We start from the raw sequence: 17,427 nt of genomic DNA, 5'->3' as shown, positions 1-17,427 counted from the left end.
CCTCCATTTCATCTTCTGCTGTGCACGGCAGGGTGCCCTTGCCCTTTGGGGCTGAGTAATGCCCCGTCTGTGCCCCACGTGTCCTTGACGTGCTCGTGGATGGGCACGGGCTCAGCCACATCCCAGCTCTGTGAACAGTGCAGCCACCAGCCTGAGCCAGCAGAGTCTCCCTGACAGGCGCTCTCCGCTTCCCTGGGATGCATCCCAGAAGCGCGATGGCTGCATCACATGGGAGATCTATTTTTCCATCGCCTCTCTCTCTTGATTTCTCAGCCATCTTATTGAGATATGATTGGTATAAAATAAACAGGTCCTGTTGACAGGGGCCGCCCCATGAGCCCTGCGTGCGCGCGTGCCTGACACCCGTGCAGGGAGGCGGCCAGGTGCCTGGTTGTGCTGCCTGCCTCCGGGCCCGGCTGCCGCCCCCTCCCTGGCAGCCACCCTCTGCCTTCTGTCTCTGGAGCTGACTCTGCACTTGCTGGGATCTGATGTAAATGGAATCGCCGTGCGCCCTGCACTCTGCAGTCATCCTGAGCCTTGCCTTGTTCAGTGCGTCGGCCGCCTGCAGGTTCTCTCCTCTGAGCAGGGCTTGGTCGTGTAGCTGTACTACGGTTTGTTTACCTCCTTTCACCCGGTGGGGAACTTCTGAGTTGATACCAGGCGAAGTGTTTTCACCGTTAGGAACAAAGCTGCTCTGAACGCCGCATGTGCCCTTTACCAACAACGGGGTCACATCCCCGGAAACCATAATAAGTTGAACATGGTGTCCATAAAAAGCGCATTGAGCCCTCCAGGCCCACCGCCCCTCGCACCTCAGCTGCGTGGTACACCAGAGAGCCAGCCGATCCCCCTCCTGGTCCAGAGTGGACTGGGAGCCTCGTGACCCCTGCTCAATCCAGGAAGAGACCCTACCTCCCACCAGGAGCCAGACACCCTTGGCCTAACTGTGGTCTGTGTGATTGTAACTACCCTCTTTACCCTCAGTTTCCTCATCTGTAAAATGGGGATGATTTCAGCCTCTACAAGTTGCCATCTTGTAGGAAGGACCATCAATGGTATGCAAACCCCTGGAGGTGTATCTTTGTTTCTCCTGGACAGACACCAAGGAGGGGAGTGACTGTCCACAGGACAGGCACGTCCCACTCTGAGGAAGCTGCCCAGCTGTTTTCCAAAGTCTGGCTGCATCGTTTTGCTTTTCCCCACGGGCTCCCAGTTGCTCCACATCCTCACCCACATCTCAGGGTGAGGTCCTTTTATTTTTAAATTTTAATTGATATTTAGCAGAATCTTATTGTGGTATTAATTTGCATTTCCCTAATGACTAGTATTCTCGAACATCTTTTCATGTGCTGTTTACCACTCACACAGCTTCTTTGATAAAGATGTTTCTTTTAATCCTCTTATCCAATTTTTTGTATTTTTCTTCATTATTGAATTTTCAGAGATCTTTATATTTTGAGGATGAGTCCTTTATCAGAAATGTGACTAGCAGATATTTTCTTTTTAGTATCTTAGTATTGTCTTTGGAAGAGAAGTTCTATTATGGACTGTGTTTTTGGTGTAGTAAGAAATTTTTTGCTTAACCCAAGGACACAAAGAATTGCTCTTGCATTTCCTTCCGGAGTTTTTATAGTTCGAGGAATGTGTCATTTTGTTTCTAAATATTTAGAAATTTCCCAGAGAGCTTTCTGTCATTGATTTCTAATTTGATTTTACTGGGGCCAGAGAATATAGTTCACATGAATTGATCCTTGTATTGAAGCTTGTCTTATGGCCAGGGATATAGTCCATGACAGTCAATGCTCATGTGCTGTTGAAAACATGGACATTCTGCTGCTGCGACGGGGCCCTTACAGCCCAGCCTGGTCCCCGGGGTTGGTGATGGACATCTGTCATCTCCCTTTCCTTGCTCTGCTATGAAGGAAGTAGTATTGCCATTTCTTACTGCTTTTGTGGACTTGTCTGTTTCTTCTTGGCTCCATTGTTCTCGTTTCCTATGTCTTGAAGTTCTGTTAGCAGGTGCAAAATCGTTTAGGGAGATTTTCTTCCATTCGTGGATGGCCCTTCCCCTGATTCACGGAGCCAGTGTGTCCTCCCCCGCCCCCTGCGGTCCTCCTTGCTCCGGCCACCTGGGCTGGAAGGGCCATTCTGGCTTTCCTTTGTTGAGCGCCCACATGAGACATCCTTTTCCATCCTTCCATTTCCAACACGTTTGGGTTTCTAGATTGACAGTGGTGTCTTGTGGGCAGCATATGGTTGGGTCTTGCTTTTTACCTACTTTGACACCCTGCATTTTTTTTAAAGTATTGAACATTTTATTAAGTTTTAAAAACTTTACATTTGTGACACACTAAGAAAGGGCAGTGCTGTCTCAAAGACACTGTCCTGCAGTGTGCGGTGATGGCTAGGAGATGTGGAGTCCTGCTATTTTTGTGTTAAATTCTTCATGCTTTCACAGTCTTGGTTCAGGACCAGGAAAATTATGTCCTCCTCTTCCTCACTTTGGTGCCAAGACAACCTTCATTTTTTAATTGGGGTGTTCAGACAAGAGATTGGCAGATGACACCTGCAAGCCAGATCAGAGCTTGTTGTGTGAGAATGGTTTATACATTTTTTAGGAGTTGAAGAAAATAATTTAATAAATGTAGCCCCCAAAAATCTAATATATTTTCTGTCTGCCCATAACAGAAAAGGTTTGCCAGCCCTTCGTTTAGACTCTTTGTCTGTAATGTGATGATTGAGAGGGTGTGTTTCAGTCTACCTTCATGCTTCAGGCTGAGTATTCCATATCCAAAAATGCAAAAATTCATGAGACCAGGAGTCAGATTTTCGGGTTTTTCATATTCTGGAACATCTGCAGACACAGGAGATATCCTGAGGATGGGACCCGAGTCTAAAGATGACCTCCGTCTACATTTCCTCTGCACCTGTTTGCACATCTCAAAGGTCATTTTATGCAGTATATTTGGTCCACCTGCTTTTGCATTGCACCTCTCCAGTGAGAGCAGTTGTACAAGTTCCCACTGTGGCTTTACGCTAGGACTCGAGAGTTTCGGATTTTGGAGTGGTACAGATTTTGAGTCTTCAGGTGGGGAATGCTCAACCTGTGTTTGCTTTTTCTGTCATTGGTTCTTTGTTGCCCTCATGACTTCTCTGCAGCCTCTGGATCGAATACATTTGCTTCTTTGTGTCTCCCTGGCTCCTGCGTGGGCTGGACCTCTTTGAGGAGTTGCTCTGAGGTTCGTAGTAGGCGTCTCTGGCTTCTCACAGTCTACCTTCCTGTCCTGCCGCTCTTGTCATCGGGCGTTTTGCTTATTGTATGTTGTCTACTGCTCAGGACATTGTTATTGTTTTTGCTTTAATTGGTCAGTGATCTTCAGAGATTCAATATTTAAAATGAGCCAGGTGTGGTGGCGCATGACTCCAGAGGTCAAGGCAGGAGAGTGGCAAGTTTGAGGTCAGGTTGGACAACTTGGTGGGAGTCTGTCTCACAATAAGAAATGGGCTGGGGGATGTAGCTCATTGGTAGAGGACTTGCCTGACATGTTCCATCCCCACTATGACAAAAAATAATTAATTAATTACAAAAATCAAGTAAGAAATGAAGATTTTGTAACACGCTACAGAGTGACCACTTGGTGCTCTTCATTCCTTCACGCCGAGCCGGGTTCCCATCCAGAGCCTCCTCTTCTGCTTGAAGGACGTGGTGTAGATCTGCTTATGATGAACTCTTTCAGCTCCTGCGACTCTTAACGACATTCTTATTTCATGTTCATTTCTGAAGGATGTTTTGCTGGGTATAGAATTCCAGGTTGAAGGAATTGGTTTTCACCCAGGAGTTCAAAGATGTGGCTCAGTGTTGTTTCTGACCTGAAATCTTCTATCATTCTTATTCTTGTTTCTTTGCGTGTAATATTTGTTTTCTTTCCATTTTTTTAAGATTTTCTGCTTATCTCTTGTTTTTGGCAATTCACTAGGTCTCTTTCATCATTCTTATGCTTGGGGCTTGTTGAACCTCTTGTATCTATCTATGGTTTATGGGTTTCCACCAAATTTGGAAAAATTTTGATTATTATTTCTTCAAATATTTTTTTGTCTCCTTCCTTTCCTTTGAATTCTCTGCTTACATAATTTAGTGACTTGAAATTATCCCGATGAACTGTTCTCTTTAGCTTTCCATATCCTGTATTTCATTTTGCCTGGTTTCCATGGTGATGCGTCTAAGTGGATGTGTCCTCTTCTCTGCACTCACTATGAATGCCTCTAGCACCTGACCTTGTGGCTCAGGCCTCTCTGGCATGTCACTGCCTCTCCTGGCCTCCAGAGCAGGTACAGTGACAGTAACTGCTGTGATGTCCTCTGATGCCCTTGTCTATGTCATTTCTTCCTAAATTTCAGCTGATTTGTTTTTTTATTCATTTTTTCTTGTTATGAATTTTTCCCTTGCTTCTTTCTTGTGAAGTATGAATTGTGTTTCCTGCTTCTTTGCATACTTGGTTGCATAGATGGCATATAACCTTCCAAAGTTCATATCCTGAAACCTCATTCCCAGAATGAGACCCCTGGAAAGGGGACTAGTGTCCTTGTTAAAGTGACCCCACAGAGGCCCCTCACCCCTCCAGCATGTAAGGACATAGTCAGAAGACAAAACCATGTGTAAGCCAGGACACATAATCTGCTGGGGCCTTGACCTTGGACTCCTCACTCTAGAATGGCAAGAAATGAATGTCTGTTTTGGGAAAGCACTCCCCATGCCTCCAGTCTCTGATACCCTGTTTTAGCAGCCCAAATGGACCCAGACACTCGACACTACTTGTTTGATGCCAGACATGGTGACTTTTACCTTGCTGGGTGCTGAGTGCTCTTGAGACTTGTCCTGGGGTGTGGTTAAGTTATTTAGAACAATCTGTGCTTTCTTTTTTTCCCCCATAGCTTTATTGAGGAAAAAAATTGAAGTACAATAAAATGGACACATTTGAAGTATGCAATTTTGATCAGTTTTGACATGTTTTGACATGTATGTACCTAATGCAACCAATATAAAAAGCATTTCCATTACATTACTTTTTAAAAATACAATATCAGGCAGACAGTATTTCCTGCATGGTTTATTACATTAGAAATCAACCACCTTAAGATATGTAGAACCCCACCCCCCACAGGTCAACTACTTCAAAATTAAATGGCACGTTTGTAAATACCTCACAGGTCAAGGAAGAAAGAACAAGAAAAGTAAGTAAAAAGTGCTTTGAACTAAGTGATAATAAAAACGTGAAATATCTATCTCTGGGGTGAAACAGTACTCAGGTGAACACCCATAACTTCATGTAGGTGTATCGGAAAGAAGCTAGATCAGCAATCAAATCATCTTCAATTTATGTAGAAGGGAGGAAACGCAGAAATGTGTGAAAAGAGAAGAAATCACACAGCTAAAGGCCGGTGAAGATGAAGCAAGTCTGATCAAGAGAAAAGGAAGATCACAAGAATCAGCATCAATGGAAAGGGAGCTAAACCTACAGATGTAAAAATATATCAAGGTGATATTACGATTGCGTGCCAGCACGTGTGACCGCTTACGTAACATGGTCTATGTTAGAGAAGGGTTTGTTTGGCATACATAGATGCTCCATTATTTGGGGCATGAATATTTACGACTGTTGTGTCTTGTTGATGTGTGGTTCCCTTAAGCAGTATGAAATGTCCTGTCCCTTCTGATTAACTTTGGCTTGTAGTCCACTTTATCTGATATGAGGACAGAAACCCCTGCTTGTTTGTGAATTATATTTTTTTTTTCTCATTCTTTCACCTTCAGTCTGTGGATGTCTTTGTCTATGAGGTGGGTCTTTTGGAGACAGCATATTGTTGGGTCTTGTTTTTTAATCCAATCTGCAAGTCTATGTCTTTTGATTGACATAGGCTATTGGGTTTAGGCTATTTACATTCAATGTTATTCTTGAGAAATGATTTTTTTTATTCCCTTCCATTTTGATTTATTTCTGGTTTTTACTTTGAATTAGTTTCTCCTTTGGTTGTCTATTCTTCCGGTGTAGTTCCTCCCTTTGCTGGTTTTCACTTTTAATTTTCATTTCTTCTTCATGAAATATTTTGTTACATATGTTCTATAGTACAGGCTTTCTAGTTGTGAACTCTTTTAACTTTTATCATGGACGATTTTTATTTCATCATCAATTCTGAAACTTGATTTTGCTGGGTACAGTATTCTTGCCTGGCATCCATTTTTGTTTTTCAGAGCTTGGTCTGTATTATTCTGAGACCTCCTAGCTCTGAGGGTCTGGACTGAGAAATCAGCTGAGATCCCGATTGGTTTCCCTCTAAATGTTACCTACCATTTTTCTCTAGCAACCTTTAAAATTCTTTCCTTATGCTGTATGTTAGGCATTTTCATAATAATGTGCCTTGGTGTAGGTCTGTTGTAATTTTATATATTTGGGGGTCCTGTATACCTCCCGTGTTCGATTTTCCATTTCATTCTTTGGGAAATTTTATGATATTATTTCATTGAAAAGATTGTGCATTCCTTTGGTTTGTATCTCTGTGTCCTCATTTATCCCAATAAATCTTAAATTTGGTCTTCTCAGGTTATCCCATATTTCTCAGAAGTTCTATTCATGGTCTCTTAATATCTTTTCTCCATGGTCAACTTTGTTTTCAAGATTATATTTCATTGCCTGAAGCTCTGTCTTCCAAGTGGTCTAGTCTGTTGGTGATGCTTTCCATTGAATTATTAATTTGGTTTATTGATTCCTTTATTTTGAATATGTCTGCCTGATATTTTTTTCTTGGAATCTCTTTCTCTTTATTTAAATGATCTTTTACTTTATGTATTTTCTTCCTGATTTCACTCCTTACATCATCCTTTGCTTTACAGACCACTTTGACTATTTACTTTCTAAATTCCTTCTGTGACATTTCTTCACCATGGTGTCATTAGATTCTGTTATTGAAGTATCTTGGTTTGTTTGGGGTGATTTGCTTCCTTGCTTTTTCATGTGGTTTGTGTGTCTACCCATCTAGCAGTGTGAATCTAAGGTAGTAGAGTTTCTACCCTGTGGACTTGTAGTGTCCCTGAAGGTTTCCAGTACTTCACCATTTAGGGGGAGACAAATAATAATGACCAACGCAAACAATATCCAGTGTTATTCCAAATATTTCTTACCATGAAGTCTACAGTGTTAATTATCACAATAAACAGAAATGATGTGATCAGTTATTTTCCACAGTAAGAACAGCAAGTTTGAAAAGGGTTTACAATTTCAAATGGTGGACAGGGAGAGAACAGAAGTGGTGTAGGATGTGATGGTTATGAAGGAGGAGGAGAAGAAAATAGAAGTTAAAAATTAAAGAACAGTGAAAAAAAGAACAGTAGAGATTGACTGTTAGTGGAAGAAAAGAGAGAAAGAAAATCAAGAGAAACAGGTAAGAAAAAAAAATGTATAAAGTGAAAATTTTTTAAAAATTAAAGTAAACATAAAAGAATATAAGACAAAACTAAAATATAATAGTTAAACATCCTAGTCCTCAAAAAATGAAAATAACTGACTTCAAAAATGCCAGAAATGAGAAAAAACAAATAGGAGTATGTATAAATGTCCACGTACCATTCAGGTCACAATTAAACAGAAAAGGGAAGAAAAGAAGAGGAGAAAAACATCTTGATGAGAAGTTAAAGAATTCTTTCTGCTGGGGTTCAGAAGGTTCTCGGCTTCTCTTCTCAGCAGTGTCAGGTGGGTGGTCTGAGCCTGGTGCCCCCTCTGGGCTACTGGAGTGAGCGGTGGTCCCGGCGGAGCTCCTGGAGGCAGGCTGTAGGCCAAGGCGGGCGCCAGGCTCTTGGCTGAGTGCCAGCTTGTCTGAGGGTTTAAATCAGCACAGCTCCAGCGCCCAGTCTTGCTGGTCCACACTGGAGGACTTTACCCAGGGATCTCTCCTGGGTTCCATTTGTGTGGTGGGAGACCCAATTCTTAGCCACCAACATCACCTTTGGACCCCACGTTTCCTGGTCTTGGGTTCGATCTCCAATCACTTCTACCACCCCACTTCCTAGTTCCTGGCCAGATGCATCTCTCCCAGCTGCAAGCAGCCAGTTTAGAGGGGGAATGGGAGAGGTGGGTGGGTTTCCGTGACCAGTTGTGCCCTGTGAGAACCTCTGTCTGTGCTTGATTTTTTCCTGGTCACTTAAGCACACTCTGTGTCATGCAGTGTGTTTACTGGTCCTATATTTTGGGCCAAACTTGGGACTTGCACAGCTGCCAACCCCTGCACCACGGCGGCAAAGTGGTTCCTTCTTTTGTCCTCTGCATGCTGCCTGGAGAGAAGGTGGCTTCTATCCCACACAAGGATGTTGTGTAGCGGGCCTTTCAGTTTAGTTGGACAGTGACCTTGATCTCTAAATGCTCTGTACCCAGATCCGCCTTAGGTCTCCTAAAAATGCTGGTCCTTTAATTCCCTTATCCCACAGCTATGCTCACGGGGGAAGCTGGGGGCTCTGGCTGGAGCTTCTAGCCTGATCACAGTGGCTGTGCTGCTGGGATTTCTTCCTGAGTTTATTGTATTCAGCCTGCTGAGTCCCTGATCTACTTTGAATGTCCAGTTTAAAATTCCAGTAACTTCCCCAAAACCTTTTTTTTTTTTTTTTTTTCTTTTTTTTTTGGTGGTTCATCCACCCGGTGGAGAAGCTGTCTGCTTTTCTGGTTTCCCTCCACGGAACAGCCAGGGAAGCGACCTCGTCTGTCCCACCATCTTGAAACTCCCCAACCTGTGCTTTCTTGTCTTGCTTCCTTCATTTCCTCGGGGAGAGCAGAGTGCTGTTCGTCTTGGTGAAGCTTTCTTCCTGTGGAGGGCTGCCCTTCTGCGTGCTGCAGCAGACACCCTCTGAACTATTTGCTGCTTTCTCCTTTACTCAGGGGAGAGGAGCAAACAGGAAAACGGGAAGCAGAAAACTGTGAAGAAGCACTCTTCTCAGCCCTGTCACCCCAAGTGGACACTGGCCCCAAGTGGACACTGGCCTTTGTCATTCTCTGACCTGTACGGTCCCTCAGTGTGCGGGTCTGGTCTAGGACCCCGTGGGTACCGATTCCAAGGATGCTCCGCTCCCGTGTGTATTTGCATGGAACCGCACAGATCTTCTCAGGTGACCTGTAATACCTGCTGCAGCGTAAATGCTTCGTGAATAGTTGTTATTCCGAATTGTTGGGGAATAACAACAGGAAAAAAGCCCGTATGTGCTTAGTACAGACGCAAGCTTTTCCCCAGTACTTGTGGCCTGCAGCAGGCTGAACCTGTGGACGCAGAACCCACAGGCATGAAGGGCATCTCTGCTCAGCAGAGGCCCAAGGGGGGCCCTGGAGACAGGACATCTCTCAAGGTGACTGCCCTGGGCTCCCTGGGCCTCTGCCGGTTTCCTCAGAGACAATGGCCTCTGCCTGCGTCCCATCCCGAGGCTTCCAGGTGGCCGGTGCAGGCGCAGGGCGCTCTGGCTACCCGTCTCTGCATATATTTTGCCCACTGTTTTGGTGGTCTCAGGTGGGGGAGCAGCCTGCCTGCTTCCTCCACCTCGGGAGGCAGATGGCTCTGAGCCCTTCTTCTGCCTGTGCGTTCCTGGATTCAGAGACCTCTCATCTTTGCCCTGGGCCCCGTTTCCTTCCACCGTCTTACTGGCTAAACTTCTCCATTCATAAACACACACACACACACACACATACACACACACACACGACTACTGAGGAAGACGTGCAAGTGGAGAAGGTGTGTACCATCTGAAGAATCGCCATAAATTCGTGATGATAAAAATGTAAGTGGTCCACGTTTCATCGACAGCACCCCACTCACGAGCAGAGGGTCGAAGGGTCGGGAAGCTGGGTGGGGAGCCATTGAGCTCGTTTCCCAGTGCTGTCAGGGGAGGGGAGTGGGCGCTCCACACCGTGCGGGTGGCCATTCGTGCCGCTGGGCTTCCCGTGGGTGCTCTGCCAGCCGTCGAGAGGCCTGCAAGTACTTGCCCAGCCCCAGTGCTGCCCTAGGTGTGCGTTTTGCAGAAGTCGAGAGTCTGAGCAGACTCAGGTACCAACTTTCTTGCTCCAGTGTCTGTACTGTGCAAATGCTGAAAACCATGGCCAAGGCCACAGCAGGGAGAGTGGGAAACCAAAGTGGTACACCCTTCATTTGGCTTTGTGTGTTGGGGGGCGGCAGAATAGCCTGGCGAAAAAGTAAGTGCTAGGATTTTTAACACATGTAAAGTGAAAATGCAGTTTACAAAACAGCAGGTACCACACAGCCCCGTCCTGTTTTCAAAAAAATCAATGCCTCGGGAAACATGGCGCTCTCCCGTGTCAGTCAGTTATTTCCAGCTGGTGAATTTATAAGTGCGCTTTTATTTCCCTGTTTTCAGATTTTTCTGTCAGAGACACATATTGTCTTCATGGTAAAGAGCAGAGTTGTTTTCAGTTGTTTAAAATATTTAGTAAATTGTTGACTTTCACTGTGCTGCAGGCCGCGGCCCCTCCATGAGGGGCCGGCTGCTGAATTCCTGAGGTGTTGCAGACCTCATGGTCTGTGCGGCCGCTCGGCCACCACAACACAAGAGTGACCAAGGACCTCACAGAAATGAGCAGATGTGACCATGTTCCAGTGAGGCTCAGTGCCCAGAAGGAAGTGTCAGGGGCTGGCCTGAGGCTGTCCTGGCCACTGCTGTGGCACCTGGGACTTGGGTTGCCAGAGGGCTACGCCGCGCAGGCCCTTGCTCATTGCCTTTCTCTGCCTGGACACTTAGAAGGCCCACCAGCCAGAAAACGTATTTTCTTTGATAAAGAGCCAGGGCTCTCTCCCTCGTTTTAAAACCACTCTTTCAGACCATTGTTCCATTTTTATTTTGACTTGTTCTGTCCTCAATTGAAAGGATGATATTCAGCAGGCCCCAGGATCTTGGGACTGTAATCACAGAAACATTAACATTAACATTGGCAGTGTTATTTCTGAGGCCTCTGCAGTCAGCACAGGAGAGGGGACAACAGGCCTGTTTCCCTCTCGATTTCCGAGTGGCGCTCAGGAGCCCTCACTGCCACCGGGGAGGCAGCGGAGTGCAGGAGAGGGATGCGCAATGCTCCGGCCCGCTGCCCCGCACTCCCCAGCTACCCAGGGTCTTTGGCAGCAGGTGCTTGACCGTGGTTCTCCTTGTCACCACTGTGCCATGAACTGGCTGCTGCATCCTTTGGGCCGGGGTCCTCCAGACGCTGAAGATTGACCTGTGGGACAGGAGTCCGGCAGGGAGGCTGACTCCAGGGGCAGCTTTCCAGGTGGACTCCACTAGAATCCCTTCCTCTTCCTCATGAGAACGAACAGCAACCCGGCTTAGCTGCGCTACCGGGCACAGGCCCAGGTGTTGTCTCCTGTGTGGCACTGGAGGCGGTGCCCCTGGGTGCCCTTCTGCAGGGTCCCTGGCATCGTGTAGCCCCGGCCTCTGCAGACCTTGGAACGTGCTGCCCTTACTGTGGCTGGAGCCCTGAAGGCACGCTGCCTGGAGGCCTCCCTCCTGGGGCACTGGGACGCCAGCCTTGGGGACCTCAGCTGTCACCAGGGGTGCTCTGTGTGCTTTCTGGGAGGGGCCCGCTGAGCTCATGGCTGTGGATCTCTCCCTTCTGTCTCCTCAGAGATGGCAGGCGCTCCAGTGTCTGAAATCTCGGGGCCCTTCTCCACCGACGACATAGCCAGCAACTGTGTCCCCACCCAGGCTCTGAACGACCCCATCCTGTGGATCGTCTCCTACGCCCTCATGAGCGTGTGTGGACTCATCCTCCTCATCCTGATCCTCCTGCTGCTGATCCCCCTCCAGTGCCGGCACGCGACCCGAGACCCTGAGGTCGTCAACGATGAGTCCTCTCTTGTCAGGCATCGGTGGAAATGAGGGACCACGTCTGATTCTGGTGACCTTGACCGTGGCTCTCCCCAGGACCCCACATCCAGGGCGCAGTGTGGGTTGGGCCAGGCTTCTTCCCCTGTGCATTAGCCAGGATCTTGGTCCTGCTCCCACACGCCTTCCAGATTCACTGTACCTTGATTATTCTTGATCTTAAAGCTTCCGGTTCTTCTTTCCTACTTCCAAGAAAAAAAATGGTAATAAAAAACACCTCGTTCTAAACCAAAACGGAGTGGATCAGGCTTCAGGCTTTATGGAACTACAAACTGTCTAGGTGTGCCATCGAAAGAAAAGCAAGCCATGACTAGTTAGCTTCTTTCTCTAACCTCTTGAAATATGTGTGTGCATATGGTTCATAACCCCCGAGAGCTTACAGGGAGCTTTTGTATTAATAGTATTTAAGGGTATTTTGTGCCAGGCCTTGGAGGGGGTTGTGTGGTACAGGAGGACTTCGCAACTTGATGCAGGAGAAGCCGTCACCCGGCCCTCGCCAGCCCCTCCTGCGAATGGGGTCTCCTTCCCACTGAGGCAGATGGGAAAGGGGCCTGCTCTTTTGTGCCCAGTGAGGCTGTGGTACTGTCAGTGGAAAGTTAAAGCACTACCTCTTTTGACTGTGCCCAGAGTTCCGAGCCCGGGTGGGTGGGGCAGCCTGATGCCAGGTGAGAGGGGCAGGTGCTGAGGTGGGCTCTGCTGCCCCTGGCCGTGACCATGCGCCCCCTCTCAGCACAGGTTATTGAACGGGGCTTCAGGAGAGGAGCGCGTGTTGTGTTGCTGGCTGCTGTTTCTTTTCCCAGGTCTTCCCTGGAAGGGGCTTGGTTAGTCCCCCCTGGGAAACAGCAATGGCTGGAGGCCACACTCTGACTGCCGCAGGGAGGATGGTGAGGGCCTGGAGCAGCCCGACGCTCCCTGTGTGCACCCCGTGCTTCACCTGCAGAACCGCGGGGGCTCAGGCCGACTGCCCGGGTGTGCTCAGACAAAGCTGTTTGGCTGCTGGCCTTGGGTGCGTTCAGGCTTTGGTGACAGGTGTTCAGTGGTGTCCTTATTTGGGGGACAACGCCCACTTGCTGTCACTCATTTGAGGCCTTTGCCATAGAGAAGTGGAGCCTTTAACTCTCTGCAGCCAGCCTTACGTGCCCAGACGCGATCAGGAGCTCCGAGCCAGTCTCCCTTCTCTCTTCTGTGTGTGCCAAGTCCAGAGCTCACTGTGCCCTGCCCTCGGGGCAGGTTGGAGGTACTGTAGAATTCCCACCAGCAGTGCTAAGCAGCCCTCGGGCAGGCATGTCCTTGCTGTTTGTGTGGATGTTCAAGCCACCTGCTCTGCTCATGAGGTCCCTGAGTCACCTCCACACTGAGAAATACATGACCATGCCAAAGAGATGTGGGGGCCACCCAGGCAGGTCATGGTGAGCTCAAAGACACAGGGAGCCCAGAAAACCATCTGTGAGATTCTCGTGAGGGAAGAGCTGAGCCAGCCCTTAGGCGGAAGCTGGGCACACAGACGGGAGCGGAGTGTTCTCACGTGCCCCTGGCACGCTGGCCTCTGCTCTCCGAGAGCCAATCATTGCAAACTGCAGCAGCACTAGACATCTCTGGGAGTGGGTGTCTCGTCTTGTCCCGTTGACTTCTCCGTGGATTCCTGTTTTGTGGGCCCCTTTGTGTCCAAGTGAAGCAGTTACCCCAGACGGCACCTCCCCTTTGCCATGAAAATCTGAACCCCTGAAATAACAAGAGGGGTTACAGGGTGTGGCCGGCAAGCTCGGCCGCCCGTTCTGGGATGGGCGCCCCCTGATTCACTTGGCTCCCCAGGTTTCTGAGTGGGGACGGTTTCTGTTGTGGCAGATCAGCAAGCCCCGCTCTCGGAACACCAGAGCCTAGCAGGTCGGGTTTCCAGGAGGGCCTTGGATGGAGTTTGCCGTAATGCTCTTTACTGCGGATCCATTTCCCTACCTTTGCGTCTCGGATGCCATTGAATGTGACATTTTAATGGGAGTGCTTAAATTACCAAAGGATAATTTAGCAACAAGAGTGGAACCGACAATTGAATTTGGGACATTTTCCTGGCACGCCTGGCAGCTGAAAATTGGACTTTGAGTCTGAACTGGACAGTGACACCCATCTCCTCGAATTATGTAAATGGAGACGGCCTGGCTCACAGCAGAGAGGTTCGCTTTGAACAGGAAGGGAAGCTGCAGCCCTTTGAGGGTGTCATTTTCACCTTCCAATACACCATGGAAATTTCTGGAAAACAGCCCTGGCCTGCGAGGGGCAGCTCAGCCTTCGCGTGTTGCCAGACACCACGCCAGCTTCTGAAGGGGAGCAGGTTCTCTGCGAACCAGCTTATTTTAAGCAGGGGGCTGCTTCCTCGTCTTGATCACTTACTCAGAAGTCTGAAATGAAGCCCTGCCTTCAGTAACGAACTATTTATAAAAAACAGCAAGAAACCAGGTGGGGGTTGATTCTGTTTCCCCCTCGGGAATTTAAAGGAACCACTGGCGCCAGATCTGCCTGCACGTCACACACTCTTGCCTTTCTTCTGAACCCAGAACAAGTGCCTGGCACTGAAGAAGCCGTGCCCTGCCGTGTGACCCCCGGCTGCTCCAGCTGGACACTGCACTTCTGAGCACCCGGCAGGACGCCTCCTGGTTCATCCTGGAGCCCGGAGGTTTCAGCTGCAGGCAGTCTTGGGGTCAGTAGTGATCAGAATTGTGAAGGTGATTCCCAGCAAGACAGCGGTAAGGGCTCGCTGGAGCTCGGAGAAGCGGCCGAGATTGGGGGATTCACTCTCTCCTTTAAGAGGAGGAAGAAGAGGAATTATTTAATTATTTAGATAAAAATTGGGGTCTGTTAAACTCTTCACACCACATTCCACTTGGTGGCTGTGCCTCACGAGATCCCGTCCTGAGTTCTGGCTTCCTGCCGCTTCATGTCCCTGGGAATGTCACTGCCAAACTGTCTGTTTCATAACCAGGAGTAATTGAGTTTCACAGCCTTTATCCTTATTAGTGGAAACCAAATAATTGGGTGGAAACCCAGTATGTTTTCTCTCGCACGGACCATTTAGAGTTGATTATGGAGCCATTCAGGGGAAAACGTGCCCTAAGATTTAAATTTTTTTTTTTTTTTTTGAGAAAAACAGCCCAACACCATAAAAGGTAGCGTTGTGGGGTTTGCCAAGAGAGATACTACATTTTTAGTGCCAAGAAAACTCCATACATCTCTATTGGGCTTAAAATTTTTTAGATTTGAACTTATGGCTGTTTATCAATTAAAAAGTAACCTGGAAAAATGCTTTCTGGGAGTGGGGGAGGGGGGTAATGCAATTTCAAGCTGCTGACAAAGGAAGCCAGTTTAATTCTTTGGGGTAACGTGCTTTGATTCTAGGCCACCTCAGAATTCACTCTTACAGTTGCTGATCTGTGGAGGTGTGATTTATTTTACAGACCCAGGCCCCAGATTTCAAGAAATCTGCAGCTGGAGCCTTGTGTCCACCTCAGCATTAACGGCCCAAGAGAAGGTGGGGAAGGCAGGGTCAAGAGTCTGAGGTCAGGGGGACTTTGCCGGGTGACCTGTGGGGTCCGAGCTCATGTGAAGGGGTTCTAGCAGCCGCTGCCTAGATGTTCTTTTTAAGGCCAGAGTAACTCAGGCCAGCCCAACCACTGGACAGCCCAGCAGGAGTGACCACACTCCTTTTCCTGAAAGAAGAGCTTGAGGGGAACCACAGCGCCCAAGCCCTGCCCCCAGGGTGGCCTTGGCCCCAGCATCCCAGCGCCCAGTCCGTGTTGGTCAGCCTCCGGAAGCCAGGGCAGACAGAGAAGGGCCAGGCCCTTCCCCACGGGTGAGGAGTGTTCAGGATGAGCCGGGCGGGCGGGACTGTCACCGACAGGATGCACAGCACAGCCACACAGAGCGTCGCCAGTATGGACTTGTGACTGCTGTGTCTTCCCAAGGGCTGGGGTGGGACGCAGACCTGGTTTAAGGTGACACAGCTGTGTTTACTGTGGGGCCACTGGATGGAGGCCAGCAACCTGGGCCTCTCCTGCCACCAGCCCCTCTTTGGCACTGATGTTTGTCTGGGGTCTTCAGCGGGCGGGGAGACAAGTCCCGATCCACAGCACACTCACAGACGGGCATGCCGCGAGGAGCCCGGCGTCAACCAAGGGCCAGGCTTCTTTCTTCCGGGTAAATGCCGTCTGCGGACTCCGCGGGCAGTCTCCCGAGGTGAGTGGGTTTCCGCTTGCTGCAGCACGGATGTCCCCTGAAGAGAATTTCCACAAGAGTCACATTTCGGAGGTGAGCATCCCAGAGTGAAGTGTTCCGAGGGCATTCAGAGGTTATCGTCTTTTGAGATTAGGGGGGAGCTAATTAAGGGTCTGTTAATCAATATTAAAAATCACAATAAAATTTATTAACAAATTGTATGCAATTTTTGTTCTTTGCTGCTAAGGGTATAGAACCGGGGATTCTCTCCCCACACACATTTTCCTAACTGCGGATACAGTGTCACACATTCTGATCAGCAAGGGCTGAAGTCCTGTCTGGTGTAGCGATTGCTCAGTGCTCAGAGAATGAATGGGATCTGTCACCTGCTAATAACAGATTCATGGGACCCAAAAAGATGCCTTTCCTACCATTTCTGTTAATTTTTACTGTTGACTGTTCTTAAAGTTTAGCATGCCTGTGTCCGGGCTTCGGAAGGGGCCATTCGTCTCCCCTGAAGGTGACGGACTCACCTGCCACACGGGCAGTCAAGGTTTTGGTTCTGGTGGAAGAGCTTCCAGCCTGTACTGAATTCTAAACAGATGCCAAAAGTAGAACCTTGCAAAATGTATTTTGTGCATATCTCAGATTTATATCCTTTAACACATGATTCTTAAATGTAACTTGTATTTCTGGCAATGCTTAAAATTATTTTATATTTCCCTTTTGGAATTTTCCTCCATTTTCAGCACACTGACTTCAATTATAGTTGTGATTTGAACAAGAAGATGTTCATTCCATCTTAGAAGTGGCTCCGTGGCCGTGGACAAACGTCAAAACAATTACTGTGCAAAAAAATGGAGTTTTCTAAAATGATCTTATTTTTATACTTACATGTTGTACTGATTTAAGATATATACCATTGGAAAGAAACAGAGAATATTGGTTTATTTGAATAAATAATACTCTAACTTGTTGGGTGTGAGTTTGTTTGTTTTTAATGTACTTGTGTTGCTCAGGACACACTTCTGAGATCATTGAGGTGGTGTGTCAGGGCTGTGATGGCCACTGTGCCCACCTGGGCTTCTGCCAAGCAGCAGAGATAGAGCTGAGTGGAGAGGAGGGCACACGCTCAACGCCTAAGATGCAGAACGTGCCCCAAATGGGAAAGAATTAGGAACTTTAGACCCTGAAGGCCACAGAGGGAGTGGAGGGGACGCCCCTGCAGAAAGGAAATGGAGAACACACAGCTAGCTGGTCTTGGGGATTGGGCAGGTTGGGACTGGGCGCGTGTGGGCAGTCCT

At 48.1% G+C, this 17,427-nt stretch overlaps 1 protein-coding gene and 1 long non-coding RNA gene across 2 annotated transcripts in view; one reads left to right on the top strand and one right to left on the bottom strand.

Moving 5' to 3' along the window:
* Positions 1-15,049, top strand: part of BACE2 (beta-secretase 2) — an 83,895-nt gene extending 68,846 nt beyond the window's left edge. The window contains exon 9 of the mRNA XM_079155847.1: positions 11,661-15,049. Within this exon, the coding sequence (XP_079011973.1) occupies positions 11,661-11,914 (254 nt within the window). The 3' untranslated portion in view covers positions 11,915-15,049. The remainder of the gene's footprint in view (positions 1-11,660) is intronic.
* A 978-nt stretch (positions 15,050-16,027) lies between these two features.
* LOC306670348 lies at positions 16,028-17,173 on the bottom strand. Its single transcript, XR_013766387.1, has 2 exons — positions 16,534-17,173; positions 16,028-16,502 (listed from the first exon to the last, which is right to left on the bottom strand). It is a non-coding gene; the product is annotated as an uncharacterized lncRNA (long non-coding RNA).
* Positions 17,174-17,427: the final 254 nt, after the last annotated feature.

Source organism: Sciurus vulgaris (genome assembly GCF_902686455.1).
Source record: "Sciurus vulgaris genome assembly, chromosome: 10".
NCBI lineage: Eukaryota > Metazoa > Chordata > Mammalia > Rodentia > Sciuridae > Sciurus > Sciurus vulgaris.
The sequence above is the reverse complement of the archived record's forward strand: the minus strand, read 5'-3'. Positions and strand labels throughout refer to the sequence as shown.